General features: G+C 29.7%; 1 protein-coding gene across 1 annotated transcript in view; it reads left to right on the top strand.

The window, feature by feature from the left end:
* The window catches only part of LOC107443027 (carcinine transporter), a 32,383-nt gene extending 16,064 nt beyond the window's left edge, over positions 1–16,319 (top strand). The window contains exons 5-10 of the mRNA XM_043048008.3: positions 1,107–1,233; positions 6,675–6,787; positions 8,802–9,016; positions 13,014–13,195; positions 13,960–14,123; positions 15,112–16,319. Of these exons, the coding sequence (XP_042903942.2) occupies positions 1,107–1,233; positions 6,675–6,787; positions 8,802–9,016; positions 13,014–13,195; positions 13,960–14,123; positions 15,112–15,163 (853 nt within the window). The 3' untranslated portion in view covers positions 15,164–16,319. The remainder of the gene's footprint in view (positions 1–1,106; positions 1,234–6,674; positions 6,788–8,801; positions 9,017–13,013; positions 13,196–13,959; positions 14,124–15,111) is intronic.

The raw sequence follows: 16,319 nt of genomic DNA, 5'->3' as shown, positions 1-16,319 counted from the left end.
CCAAAATAGCATCTATTAGTCATCGTTATTCTGTTATTAATTTTCGTTTTGATATCATTATTAACTGTAATAATTATCTTTAGGTATTTAAACAGACTGACCCCTTCAAATGAATAACCATTAATCACGAGAGCTAAAACCGTAAAAATTCTATTGTTGACTGCCATAAATTTGGTCTTATCCTGATTAATAGTTAAACCCAATGTTTTAGCAGAAGCCTCATGCTAGGTAAAAGCCTGTTTGGTACGTGTTATTAAATCAATGACGCCCGGTGGCTGAGCGGTAGCGCTTCGCGCTGTCGTGCCACAGGTCCCTGGTTCGATCCTCGGGCCGGGCAAGGTTGACTCAGCCTTTCATCCCTTCAGTGGGTCGATAAATGAGTACCAAGCATGCTTGGGAACTAAACACTGGGGGTTCCGCGTTCGGCTGACCACCTAAACCGGAACATCTGCTCCTGCACCCCAGAGTCCAAGGTCAAGCAAACTGAGATGGGCACAGTAGGCCTTGGCCCTCTATGGGCTGTCGAGACTGACTTTAGTTTAGTTTATTAAATCAATGTCAACTGACATTCGAACAGACTTTTGGATAATTGTACCCCTAACATTGGCGTCTCTAATTGCTTTTTCAATGCACTGTTAAATAGCAAGCAAGAGAGGATGTTTCCTAATTTTAAACCATATCTGTGTGTAAAAAGGGTTTGATGGTTCAGAAATAAATTTTATTCTGCATTTGACATCTTTAAGGGTGGGCAGAGTTTGGCTTACTATTACATTGAAACCTCTAAACTTTATTTATTTATTAATTTTTTTTTTACATAAAAATGCTAAAACACAAAACCATGAATTAGTCTGTATATACTGTATAAATTCTGAAATTTGTTTAAATTTAAACAATTACAAACATTTAAATCATGTTACATAGTTTCATAATTTATCTATTATTTTAAGAATGCCTTTATAAGCTAGTCTATATTTTATTTTATTTTATAACCGTCGTTGAACAGCCGACCCAATTTCATGGGTAAGCTAGTCTATTAATAGTAATGTAAGCTAGTATAATAGTAGTATAAGCTAGCAATAGTACATGTACTCGTATTTTCTTTCCAGCTATTTAAAACCTTCGCCGAGATACCTTATGACTCAAAATCGTTGTGAAGAAGCCGCAGAAATTATAAAAGAGATGGCTCACTGCAATGGCACCAAAATCCCCAAAGATCTACTCCCTCGATTAAAAGTAAGCATACATTCTTTTCTTAACTTTTTATTCTTATTAGTGAATAACTTATTTCTCTATTTAACATAAAAACGTTGTGGTATAAAAACTTTTCCATTGTTGTCGGAACATTAGTATTGGCTAGAAAAATCACTTGGTGTCCTCATGTTTTCTTACAAGAAGGAATTTTGATCTTCAGATTTTTTTGGCTGTCATCAGAAAAAATTATAAAAGTTAAAAAGGCATTGTTTCCTGTAAAATATTTCTTTATCTTTTATTTCAAGGTATTTACCTACAAAATTTATTTTTCATACTTTCTTAATATTATCTGCTATTATTACGTTTCTAATTAATTTTTCACCGAATCCTTTTGGCGGACAAGCTGCTCTGTTGGCTCGACTTTCAGATAAAACCATTTTAGATAAATCGCCAATAATAGATATTTCTCTATATTACGAAACAACTGTTATTCTGATACTTTATATTTTGAATTTTATTACGGGGGCTTTAAAAGAAATTTATATTTTCATTTCAATACAAATATAAACAATAATATCTTAATTTGAAACTAAACCAAAATTATAGTATTATAACATCGCTAAAACTAAGTAATTTACTTAACATTAGTGGTAGCTTCTCAAACCATGAAGATTAGAAGATTATTGAGAAGTCAAGTTCTACAGTTTTATATTGTGCACGTAGCTAATCACAACATTTATTTTCTTAACTACTCTATCATTACCTAAAAGAGTTACAATGTAAATGTTGAAAACAGTTCCATTAACTAGTTCAAAGATAATTTTAGTTAGCAATCAGAAAACGAATTTTTTGTCATTTCACAAGTATTTAAAAAAATTCATAAAATTATGATTATTTTACAAACTCAAACTTCAAAACTTTTTTTTTCTTTTCCTAATTCCTTGAGAAATAAAAGTCGAAATAAAAAAATAAGAAAAGTGAGTATCAACAAACAGTTATCACTTCCTGAAAATTAGATTTGCTGATAAGTCTCAGATAAGGTGAACTTTATTCTATTTCGAGAATTTTATTTATTGCTAAGAAGCTAAAATTAATCTTATGAGACATTTTATTGCTAAATAAAATATAATAAATCAAAGCGTATCCATAAAATATTCTTTGATGATAAAAATGTTAAATAAATAATCTTATAACGATAAAATAAATAGTTTATGTGTGTGTGTCTGTGTATCTCTCTTATAACTCCCGAACCAATTGTGTTAACGCCCTGAAATTCTAACAGGGAAAGGAAGGAGTAATTTTAGTCCCCGATTCTAGAAATCGTTCAAAAATGTCAATTGCATCATTCTGGACAGATGTTTGAGTTACAGTATTTTAATATAAAATAAATTGATATACACTACCGGTCAAAAGTTTGCGAAAATTTTTAAATCTGCAAAGAAAAGGCCTAAATTCAAATGTTCATAGAACTGCGAAAAATCATTCAAATGGCATGAAAATTTGATATGTTCTGAAGTGAACCCTCTACTGTTAGTTACATATGATCAAATTGCAATACTTTGTTTTTTGCGAACTGAATCCAGCTTTTCATCACGGATTGTTTTTATGGTGAAAAAAGTTGTTAAGTTTGAACACTTGCCAAACTTGCAAAAAATATTTTTTGCACTTTCTGGTAATAGAAAATAGTTATTTGAACAGTTCTATGTAAGCCCTCAAAATTTCAAATCGATTCGATTTTTTTTGACGAAGTTATAGAATTTTGAAAAACATGTGTACTTCTCTCGATTTTTGAGCATTCCACATATGCAGTCTTCTGGTCTATACATCTTCTATCAAAGAACTTTTTAATTTTTATGTTTCTATATTTTCAAATAATTAATATTTATCATAAAACAAATACTCTTATTCATTATTGTAATTAATATTGTTTATATTTATTGTTTATATTTATTGCTTACCTGTATTAGTTTTGTTGTGATATTTTTACTTTATATTAAATTAAATTAAAAAGTTATAACAATAATTACATAAATAATTCTAAAAAAATAATAACAATAGTATAAAAAATTTGCATTTTTATTAAACTATTTTATTTACAACAGGTCAAATATTTAACATATTCTTATTCGTATTTTGTAATTAAATAAATTAACATTTAAATCTTAGATTCCTCGAACCATCCACCTTTTGCTTTTATTATAGCCTTACATATGCATAGCATTCGTTCTAATAAACCATTAATCACTTCAAGTGATATAGAGTTCCATTCCTGTTGTAAAATGTCCCATAACTGACTTCGATTCAAATATCAGAGCATCTTTTGCAAGAACAAACAAATTTTAGATGAAATGTGACATCTATGAGATATTGTTTTAATTATATTCATAATAAGTTCCTTGTAGTAACAATAATTACAATAATAAATAAGAATATTTGTTTTATAATCAATATTAATTATTTGAAAATATAGAAAACATTAAAATTAAAAAGTTCTTTGGTCGAAGATGTATAGACCAAAGGACCGCAAATGTGGAATGCTTAAAAATCGAGAAAAGTACACATGTTTTTCAAAATTCTATAACTTCGTCAAAAAAAATCAAATCGATTTGAAATTTTGAGGACTTACATAGAACTGTTCAAATAACTATTTTCTATTAACAAAAAGTACAAAAAAAATTTTTTGCAAGTTTGGCAAGTGTTCAAACTTAACAACTTTTTTCACCATAGAAACAACTCATGATGAAAAGGTGGATTCAGTTCGCAAAAAACAAAGTATTGCAATTTGATCATATGTAACTAACTGTAAAGAGTTCACATTCGAACATATCAAATTTTCATGCCATTTGAATGATTTTTCGCAGTTCTATGAACATTTGAATTTAGAACTTTTTTTTGTAGATTTCAAAATTTTCGCAAACTTTTGACCGGTAGTGTAAATTAAATAGAACAGTAGGCAATTGGAAACATGCAAGCTACGTCACGCGAGGTTAAATCATTTCTATTTATGTCACGATTCAGCAGCCAATCAAGTTCATAACACACGAGCGTGATGCTACTTGCTGATATCCAATTAAATCTGAACTGGAATTTCATTCAACGGGATAATAAACCAAACCTATAATAGTCGTACTGTTAACAAGCCAAGCACAACCACGTTATTAGGCCCATTCCATATTTTTTCAGCGGAGAGCTTCTTCTTGAGTTGCAAGTACCCGTTTTCTGTTTTTCAAATAATTTAATGATAACACCAGTAATGTTTAAAGCCCTATAGCTCTATTTAATAAAAAAAAAGTTATTGCACTTTCTTTAATAGTTAGTTATTTTTTCATCCATTTCGTTTGATAAACTCACTGATAAAGGTGAACGTAGTAACATAGGTGGACTACGTCACTGAATTAGTATTCCTGAAGTTGTCTGGGTATAATAAACACTGAAAAATAAACGCGTGAGGTGCTTATTTTTTTAATAATAATACTTTTTAAATGTGTTTCTATGAAATTAAATACTTAAAAATTAGCAGCAATTGAAGCAAACTATATAAGAAAAAAAAATAATGGAGAATTGTACTCATTTGTTTTGGAAAAACGTGAAAAAAATCGCCGCGCAATTATTGACGCTAGTGATCTGTAATTAATTTTGGAAAAAGGAATTTACTGGGGGAAAAAATTTCCTTAAAATCAAAACTAAGAAAAAAAAGTACTTATTCGTTAAAGAGAATCAAACAGAAACGACGCTACACTATTTGACACTAATAACAATTGGTTTTATTAATAGGTATTTGGTAATAATAATACCAATTACTGCTGTTTTACTATGTTTGAAACATAATAGTATAGATGTAAAGTTCTATATTAGTATTTTTGGTAACTATTAAAACTGCACCAATAATGTGCAAACTTAAATAAATATTGTGAAAATACGTTTTTTACAGCCCATCGAAAAGGATAATTTTGATTTCGAGAGGAAATATTTGTTTGAATATGATAAATTTGATCGGATGTACGACTATACATGTCTTATTTAATCTAATGACGCAAAGCCACCAAGCAAAAATTGGAATTGTTTTAGCTTCATTACACAACATTAAAATTCGTTTATTCACAGATAATTTCATTGAAAAAAATGAATAATTTTTTTTTTTATAGCTTGATTTCTCACGAACTATTCGACCGATTTCGCTCAAATTTCGAAATTTGCCATGTAAAATTAAATTCCTTTAAGTAATGTAAAAAAAAATTATTCTTTATTGAACCATTATTAAATAAATTATTAAAGAAAAATAAATATTTACTAAAAGTTAATTTTTGCGTAAAGTTATCCTTGTTTAAACGAATTTCATAACTATGTGCAATTCGCTTAAGAAGTTCCCGAGATATAGCGAAATACGCAAAAAGTGAAATTAACATTCAGCAGTCCAAATGTTGTACCGTTCTCCTGGCCAAACTATTGCGGCCATACTCCCAGATTGCGGCTTCCGTCTATAGTTTGGGGGTAAGAAATCCAAATTAGTCAACAATAAAGAGGTATGTTTATTCAGAGACAGTACGTTGTTTTTTCTGTGATTTAGTAATTTAAAATATCTTCTTCAATAAATAATTAGCATATTTGAGTACACACCCTCGAATCCTAAAAGGTGAAGATCCTATCTTTTGATCAGAAGTTATTCAGGGTGATCCTCTTTCTTTTTTCTTTTCGTGCACCATACAGTTTTTAGAGCCCGAAAATTTTTAAATTTTGCAATATAGACCGAAGAGCCATTACATTATGACCACCCTGCTAATAACATGTAGGACCACCTTTAGCCCTCAAAACTGCTTGCACCCGCTGCGGCATTGATTCCACAAGGTGCTGATAGGTAGTCTGAGGTATCTGGTACCAAGCGATCACCAACTGGTCCTGCAATTCCCTCACATTACGAGGGGGTAGCGTGGCAACACGAATTTGGTTTTCCAAGTAGAACCACGAATGCTCTATTGGATTAAGGTCAGGTGAATTTGGGGGCCAAGACATCACTTGAAAGTCACTGGAATGTTCCTCGACGATTCGACCCTTATGACATGGTGCATTATCCTGTTGGTAAACACCATCCCCCGCAGGAAAAACTGTTGCCATGAATGGGTGAACCTGGTCTGCAACTATATTCAAGTAGCTTACAGACGTCAGGGATTGTTCTATGAGGATTATGGGTGCTAATGTGCCCCATGAAAACATTGTTCCTGGGCGAGAAACCATGAAAAGCTGGGAGAGCCCATTGTGATAGGTGGAGGGTGGTCATAATGTAATAGTTCTTCGGTGTATATGTCAGATTAAGCTGTATTTTTACAATACTGCATTGAGGTTGCGAACAAATTTTGATTTGTTTGCAGCCTCAAATTGAACAGTATTGCAGATTCACTCTGTAAATTCTGTTTCCGGGGTTATGATGCATTAATTGCGCAAGTAAATTAATTGATGTATTTTTTAATAGTTTCATTTACTTACAGGCTATTAATGACTCTAACAAATCCAGCACATCAGATTCTACAAACCCATCACTTCTAGATTTATTGAAGTATCCTCAATTAAGAAAAAAGTTATTAGTTGTTACTCTAAACTGGTATGTGCTTCATTCTACTCTATAATACACATTTTGCAAAATGAAATAAGTTTATTTAAAAAAAATTAAACATCTTAAAACGCAGGGAAAAAGTACAAAATAGGTTTTCAAATTTTGACCTAATAATTGAAATATACTAAATCCAATGAAGCTTTTAGCCGAATCGTAGCATAAGGTGAGCATATTCCAGAAGCACAAGGCAGTGAAGCTTGCTTTCGATTATTTCAATCTCGCCTTTGCTCTTATTAATCTCAATAATGATTGGTCATAGTGTAAAAAATATTTAGTTATTTCATTTGTTCACCCTTAACCCTTTGACACAGATCGGATACCTGTACCCATTTTATATATATTTTTCCGTCACTCTCTAACTACAAGCAAACATATATGATTTGGTATTTTTTAATTATAAAAAAACAATTTAATAGTTACTAAAAAAATTTGTTAGATTATCGGAATTATATTTGTTCTAAAATATTAAATCCAAAAAATGTAGTTTGTGTTTTTTTTTTCATTTATATTCAAAAATTTATCAATAATTGGTTTTGTGAATTAAAGATGATGAATAACTGCTTCTCTTGAATCTAAATAACTGTAAATAAGTGTAAATTTGAAAATTATGGTTTGGAAGCGAGCCGTGTTTAGAAGATTTCACATTTAACGCCGAAAAAGACGCCGGTGTCTCATGCTGTATTTTATTAAAGTACTAAATACAATATTTCCCCCTCATTTTGATCTAAATTAATACAAAATAATGAAAAAAATATGAAAAATATGTTTAATAAAAATTCTGAGTTAAAGGGTTAATGGATAAAAGTTCATTTTAACCCATGGTTTAAAAATAATCTAAGCAAATATTACATATAAAACGGGTTCATATCTGAATGTTATGCATTTGTGTAAAAACTTTTATATTGTGACAAGATTACGACGCACATTTTTTGCAATTTTAAACAGTAGATGCAAACTTTGTTACCATTTTTTTCATGGTAAGATAGCAACTCACATTTTTTACAATTTTAAACAGTAGATGCGAACTTTGTTGCCATTTTTTTTCATGGTAAGATGGCGACGCACATTTTTTGCAATTTTAAACAGTAGATGCAAACTTTGTTACCATTTTTTTTTCATGGTAAGATTGGGACGCTCATATTTTGCAATTTTAAACAATAGATGCAAGCTTTGTTACCATTTCTTTTTTCATAGTAATTTATATTTATGAATCAAATATGAAAGCAAGAATAATAAAAAAAAATCTTTTTTTTAATTCATATTATTTTTACTGATTTTTGAAAATTCATAAGCAAAAGGATCAGTAGTTGAACAATTGGAACGGACTGAACATTTTTTATTTATTTGTTCATTGGGAATTGCTTCAAAAAGAAATTTAAAATATTTTTTCAAAAATTCAGTTGTAATAAAAGTCTGTTATAACAATAATTTACAAAGTAAGAGGAATTTTGGTTAAAGTGTGCTTGTAAGCAAATACACATATTTAATGTTTAAAATAGCAGAATTTTAAAAAAAAAATGAAGTATGATAGCTTTTGATAGCAAAAATAACTCTAAAAGTTTATTTTATAAGTAAACTAGGAAGCGATCAGGAAGGGAAATAATATATGTGGTGAATACATATATTATTACTTTTATGAGCTTCATTTTTAATACTTAAAGACTTACTCCAATGCCGTATAGGTCGAAAATAAGATGAAACGATGTCAGTTTTTAACTTCTTTTGTATTGATAACAGAAATAAATAGAAATGGCTCCCATTTAACTCTTTTTCGTACATTATTCCCCACTTAAACGAAAATGTATTTCCTTAAAAAGAGAAGAAAAAAAATTGTCTCAATAGTAGATATCTAATAATTTTTAACTTCTTATAATTTTTGTATCTTTAATATTAGTATTTTTTGGTGACTTATCTATGGTGGAAATTATCTTTAGTAACGGAATTCTTGTATAATTTTCTGTGCTCGCTGTATCGAGCTTTTATTGTATTTCATTGCTTGCAGGACTGCCATTGCTGTGGCTTACTTTGGTTTGACTCTTAATGCAACAAATTTGGGAAAGAACGACTTCCTAAATTTTTTCCTTCTGGCTGCAGTTGAACTTCCCGCTTTTCCTCTTGCCTATTTGTTGATGGAGAAAATTGGTCGAAGGTGGTCCAATACACTATTCGTTTTTCTCACAGGAGTTGCTTGTTTAGTTCCATCTTTCCTCACCAAGGGTAAATACGAACTCTACTCTTCGATGCATCAATTTTGTTAAAATATTGTCAATTTAGTGTTCTAAAATTACAATTTCTTACCCTGAATTCTTTGCGAGGTAATAATTTTATAACGACTTGACAAATGTAAACGGGTATTTAGCTTATAAAACTGAAACGTTTATAAGGAAAATCCGAATGTCAATTACGTTAAGATATTTGGAAGTTGCATAAAACACAGTATATATCTTGATCACAGTCAATTTCATCAATAGCCTAAAGTTGGCTGCTTTTAAAGTTATATATATGACCATATATATGTAACATAAAAAGCTTCAATTAATCTTTTTATGTTAGTTTCTCTGCTATAAAACTTCTTCCTAATTAATTATTCTAATCGAAATACTTTCTCACACTTTTAAAAGCCCCATCCTGTTCTTAAATCTATTTTTGGCTCAAGTATGCATTTAATTAAGAGCAGGACATTTTTCCCTTTGCTCTTGTGTGGGAAACGTTCGATCTATTTCATAAACCAATAGCAACTACTAAGAATTCCCTCTTTCCCTAAATTAAGACATTTTACGGATTTTACTTTGCAAGATTTTCCCTAACATATAACCAAGGAGCGCAACTTTTCGTGTGCACTCTTACTTACTCTCATGACTGCTCTTGTCTAATAATTAATAAATAAATTTTGTACCCTCCTTCCCGACCTATGACCTGTTTTAATCCTTCCACTCGGCAACGACGTTATAAGTCGCCAGGATTGAACGGTCGGGAAGGGGTACAGTTCGTACGGTACATTAAAGATATTAAATATCTCATTTGAAAATAAATAAATCAACTTCGGAAGAGGGTACGTCAAAAATATGGAATAACTTCAAATCATTTTTTCAAATGGACATTTAGTAAATAAGCAGTCAAATTCTTCTTCAACTTATGGCAATAATTAATTCATCTAGTATCTTCATCAAAAAATAAACTCTTCAAAACTTTTTGTTTATTATAAATGATACCTACGCACAGTGGAACTAAACGATCATCGGTTTTCCATATGTCTATGCTGCATATTTTGTCTACGTTCCTGAGACTACTAGAAAGCTGAGCTTCAATTTCTTTCCTTGGACTAAAAAGAAAAACTGCATCGAACTCCTGATAATTAAAATGTTTTTATTGAAACCCTATCCTTTGGAGAAAGCGTTGATTTTGCCACTCTTAAGTGCTGAGCTGGATCTTATCGTCGATGAATTGTTTTCACACCCCGGAATAATTTACGATGGTCTCCTTAGATGTTCGACATTCAAAAGAAAAATAAGCTTCAATTTCTCCGTCACTATTGGTGTTAATTTACGATTCATCTTAACGAAGAAACAAATTTTTTCCCTAGCAGCTCTCGTCTTTGGTTTTGGAATTATGTTCACGGAATTTCAATGTTGTGGTTTTCAAAATATCTTGGACTAATTCGAACATTTTCACGTATCCTTTGAGTTAAATTTTTTTACAATTCTCATAAAACAATTTCTTGAATTTTTATTGTTTTATTGATTATTGTTTTAAATTTTTTTTTCTCATTTTTGATGTGTCAATTGAAATTTTTTTTCATACATTAATCGTATTTACTGTTGAAATTTTTTTCTTGAAATTTTTATTTTCAGTGAATTGATTGTCATAAGAATTGTTTCGAGAAATTATTTTCAAATTTATTGTTTTATGTGTTACAGCTTCTATGATTTATTGATTAGTTTAATTTATGTTTTTGTTTTACAGTGATTAGGGTTCAAATGAAAATGCCATTTAAATTTTTTTTTCTCTTCGTAATGCAACTGCAGTAATTATTGAAATTCAATTTTAATATATAAATGCAATTACGGTGTGGCAAAAATTAAATCAATGAATAAAATACTTGTTGTTAGAATTTAAATTGAAGTACAACCAGGCACTAATGCTTGAGTCCAACGTTGGTAATTAGTTCATAGCTCTGTTCTAGCTCAGTAATTTCCATAAACAAATCGTTTCTTTATTTCTGAACTTTAATTCCAGCACACTGATAGGAAAATGATCAAACACAAATTGAAAAATTTAGTGACCAAATTCACTTCAAAAACACGTTAGAAATAGAAATAAAATATTTGAATTTTCTAACACACAATTGTGACAAATTAAATTACTAATTAAGATCTCTGCACAAAAATTACTTTAAAAAAATATCCGAGCTAAAATTTAAAAAAAAAAAAAAAAAAAAAAAAATATGTCCAAAAAGAAAGAATGAAAGATATAAATAATTAAAAAAGAAATTAAAGGTAATTTGCAAATTAACCAAACTTGCACTTCAGATTAAAAATAAGGAAAATAGCTAGATCAGTCAAAAATTGAAAACTGATTTACCTTAATACCATATTGAATTTGAAAGTTTGTTTTGGATTTCAATTAGTGATTGTTGTTAAACAGGTTGTAATGCAAAATCTGAGAAGACTGATCACCTTTTCTGATTATAAAAGCAATTTGTCTTTACATATTTCCTGAAATCCGGGTTAATAATTGCATTAAAAATACCAATAAAGAAAAAGTATAAATAAATATAGAAAGTAGATGGAAGAATAAGAGAGAAAAAGAAAAGAAAAAAGGGTATAGAAGGTAAATTTTTGGACATAAAAAAAAAAAAAAAAAATTACGGATATTTTGATATTAAAGTGATAAATATGAAAGGTAAATAATAAATAAAGTGAAATAAAAACAATACTGAAGTCTTGGACTTCACAATAACAACCACTGTGTCATTTTTGTTTTCAAACAAGGTAAACAAAACTCAAATCTAATTTCAGATTGAAATTTTTCCTGTAAAACTGTTTTTTGCATTTTGTGTTTTACATTTTAACTTGCACATTTTTTAAATGTTTATAAATTTTTTTTCTCATGATTGAAGAGTTAACTTAAATTGTATTTTTATGAAGAATACTTCTTAGTGAAAAAGCTGTGTTGTGATTTTTAAACAAAAGACTTTTGAAACTGAAAAAACTGTGAAGTCAAAAAAACTGTTGAAAATGAAAATTTTAAATTTGCTGATGATGCTACTACAGATTTTTAATTGTGTTAAAATTTTTACAATGAGAAGATATGTAAATGTTTTATAATTTATATTACTTTTATATATTGTTACCATAACAAATTTGGTTATTTTATTTGTACTTCTACCATAGGGAAGATTTTGCAAATAGATAATTTCAAAATTTTTGGTTTGTAACTAAGCATTTTTGGCGAGGGGGGATGTAACATAAAAAGCTTCAATTAATCTTTTTATGTTAGTTTCTCTGCTATAAAACTTCTTCCTAATTAATTATTCTAATCGAAATACTTTCTCACACTTTTAAAAGCCCCATCCTGTTCTTAAATCTATTTTTGGCTCAAGTATGCATTTAATTAAGAGCAGGACATTTTTCCCTTTGCTCTTGTGTGGGAAACGTTCGATCTATTTCATAAACCAATAGCAACTACTAAGAATTCCCTCTTTCCCTAAATTAAGACATTTTACGGATTTTACTTTGCAAGATTTTCCCTAACATATAACCAAGGAGCGCAACTTTTCGTGTGCACTCTTACTTACTCTCATGACTGCTCTTGTCTAATAATTAATAAATAAATTTTGTACCCTCCTTCCCGACCTATGACCTGTTTTAATCCTTCCACTCGGCAACGACGTTATATATATATATAATTAAAAGAATATTTAAAAACTGTAAGTACCCATGCACGACGGAAATTTAAAACAATTGTCACTGGTGTAATATGTGTTGTTTTTTATAAATTAGCTTGGTTTACGCCAATATAATTTTTAAGCTCAATATACTTGGAATTCAACCTTGTTTAAAAGGTGTCAAGCGCCGGTGGCTAGTTTATTTTAATTAAATAAGTTTAATGCGGTTACTTTCTGTTTCATCGAGATACTCTCAAAGTTTTTCATACCTTATTTTTTCTTTTACTTAACCTAAAGATTATAAATTAACCTAGTGTCCTTCTTCAGATATGGCCTGGTCTGCAATTGTTGCCTCGATGTTGGGAAAATTTGGATCCGCTGCAGCTTTTATGGTCATCTATCAGCAAGCAGCTGAGCTCTATCCGACTCCTGTCAGAGCTCTGGGAATGGGAGTTGGATCTGTTGTCTCGTCTTTAGCAGTTATTTGTATGCCCTATGTCTGTTATCTGGTAAGAAAGCTTGACATGATTTCTTTTTTTAAATTTTTCTGCTTAATTTTAAAAAAAGGTAAACGATTGCTTTATTTTTTTGAGCTTTATTTCTTGAGCTTCTGTTTTTAAAAAGTGTAAATTCTTAATTTACAAAATGAAATTTCAATCTCACCGAAACCCTATTTTTCCCAGGAAATTATTCTCTCTAGGTTTTGACCTGTACCTAAATCAATAACATTTTTTATAATTTTAAATTCGCTAAGAAGCATGTTCAACTTTGACAACAGTGAAAATTTTTGTTAAATGACAATTTATATGCTGGTTTGAGGGGATGACTTGTAATATGCTAATTAATTAGTGCATATGATATTTTAAATTACAGATCAGATACAAAAAAGTATTTTCTCTGAAATTAACATACCCTTTTTTCGCTGTATTCGGATTTCTGACCTCAAAAATATAGGGACAGCCGATATATCGAAAACATGGTCAGGAGAGCAGCCCAAAATTTGCACCCCTTAATATTAATTTTGCTTTTTGAGTGTTTCGCTATATTTTGAGAACTTTTTAGCACTCGAAAACTTTTTATACAAACTTAACATATTATGTTATATCAAGATATCATTATTTAAACATTAAATTATCACCAGCCAACGGAGACGTAATATTCTTCCAAAGAATAAAGCTATACACACTCGGGTAAATATTCTAGTTCTTCTAGCCTAAATACTGTTGATAATATGTGTATTTTATTGCTTTCTGTACAAAATAATGTATTCCAGGGAATCTACAACAAGGCAATCCCATTCTTAATAATCGGCGCATTATGTGTCTCAGCTGGATTAGTTGCCCCTCTTGTTCCAGAAACTCTTCATCGTCGATTACCACAAACTATTCAAGATTCTGAAGAATTTGGAACAGCTAGAGCTTGCTTGCCTTGCTGCGGGTAATTTTTTTCTCTCTTTAATTTCAACTAACGACTTTATTACATACAGTATTCTCCTCATAATGCGATAACTTTGGGACAAAAATTTTTTGATAACATTAACCGATTGATAGCATTAACAGATTGATAACAATAAACGAATAGCAAAATTGGATAAATTTACCGATTTAAGCCACACACACTGAGTTTGTAAATAAAAGGAAAAAGACTCACTTTATATTTATGTACTGTATATTTCTTTAAAAATAGAAAGATTATAAATTAGAAAAAACATCAAATGTGCGCAATTTTTCCAAAGAAATAACGAAAATATGAAAGAAAAAAAAGAATATAAATTAATTTTAAAAAAACATCAATTGTTGATTGTTTATATTTTCCCCGATGAAATAACAAAATCTTTTTTAAAAAATTGATGAATGAAAATTAATATTTGCCATCATCTTCAAAGCCTGACGCAAAACGGCTTTTAAATTTGAAATCAGCATAACAAACTACATTTAAAAGATAATATTTTATAGAAAAACGGAAAGAGATAGCAATGTACGGTTAGCTGCGTTCTGCTTAGGAAGTCAGTTTAAATTATCGCTTAATTTCAAAAATTAGTTATAAAGATCGTTAACAGATGGCGCTGCTACCTAAAGATAATAATACTATGTTTCTCAAAATAACCACTATCTACATTTACTGTGCGTAGCAGTCTGGTGACGAGGTTAAAACACATCCAACCAAATATTTCATTTGCAATGGTCTGATATGCAGCAAAATATGATTTATAGCTTTACAAATCGAGCCTTCTAAAGACAAAATTTGCATCCAGTCTTCGGATTTCCTTCTATGATGCAAATCTTATATTTTCATCTTCTTCCAATTACCTATAATTCATTTTTCAAATTGTCGGCCATTTTTGGAAACCCCGCACCATAAACATAATTTAAACATTAGCTAATTTTCATGTTTTTTTTTAACGATTAATGTTTTTTTCTTTCAGTCATGATGTTGAGAAAGACGAGGAAGTTGTAGAAGAAACAGTGAAAGTATAGATGTGTTCCACATTCCTACTTTTTTGGAATAATTCAAATTCCCAATGGTGTTCATCTTTGGAAAAAATGAATATGAACTCTTTGCTCAAAGGTCAACCGTCATCTCTAGATCAGAAAAAAACATTCATAGTTCTCCATCTACGAAGAAGTGCAAAATGTTATAAATTTACACTTCTCCTAAAATCCTAAAATTTAAAAGAAATCTCCTCAGTCACAGAAACGCCCTTAATAAATAAATATCCTTGTCAAAAATAAACCAAAAAAAAAAAAATTAATAATAATCATTAGAATTGGGATCGCAACTTGATAAGCTGTAAAAAAAAAATAAAGAGACATTATCAAAATCTGACGAAACACTTCGGAGTAAGTCGGGTTTAAATTCCAGTTAGATTGGAGAAGAAAATTCGGTGTTGCTCATAATTATCGTCTCGCTTTCCTTATTGCTGAAGTTTTTGAAGTTCTTTTTTCCTCGATCAAGCGTTGAATTACGAACGCTTGTAGGTTAATACGTTTAACTGCATCTGTTGATAAAGATTCTAAAACTATGCATTGAAGGAAAGGCTTATGTAACACAAATGATTGCAAATGACTGCTTGGATGAAGTTTGAATCGCTTCTACTTCATGAGCAATACGATAGAAAAAATTGTAACAATTTTACCAAAATATTTGTTCTTTTTAATAATACTTAAAAATTCCAACCTTAAAAAAACCACGTTTTAGACTTTTACTTGTAACTTATTCCATTATATTTCATTCCTTAAATGAACAAAGCTGACTGTCGCAAATCTAAAAGTAATATGAAATAAAAATTATAACATTACGACTAAAAGCAAATTACGTTTATAAATTCGCAAATTTAATTTAGAAATGCAAAGGATGCATTTTTGAGTCTCAAAAAAAAAAAAAAAAAAAACAGCGTGGGAGAAAAATCAACATGATTCCAATTTCATGAAGATTGTGTTTCTAAAGGAATTAAAATGTGTTCACTGATTTAAATGAATTTGAGAATTTATTTAAAGTTTGTTAATATTTTCTCTAGGATGGATTTGTAAATAATGTAATTTTGTATATAAACATGTATATATTTCTTTTATTGCAGTTTGAAAGATTTTATGAATGCTTTTTGTTACGAATAAAACTTTTAACAAAAATGAA

The sequence above is a fragment of the Parasteatoda tepidariorum genome, chromosome 7, assembly GCF_982258835.1.
Source record: "Parasteatoda tepidariorum strain Cologne lab strain chromosome 7, Ptep-v5.0, whole genome shotgun sequence".
NCBI classification, from domain to species: Eukaryota; Metazoa; Arthropoda; class Arachnida; order Araneae; family Theridiidae; genus Parasteatoda; species Parasteatoda tepidariorum.
Note: the sequence above shows the minus strand (reverse complement) of the source record. Positions and strands in the feature narration are given on the sequence as shown.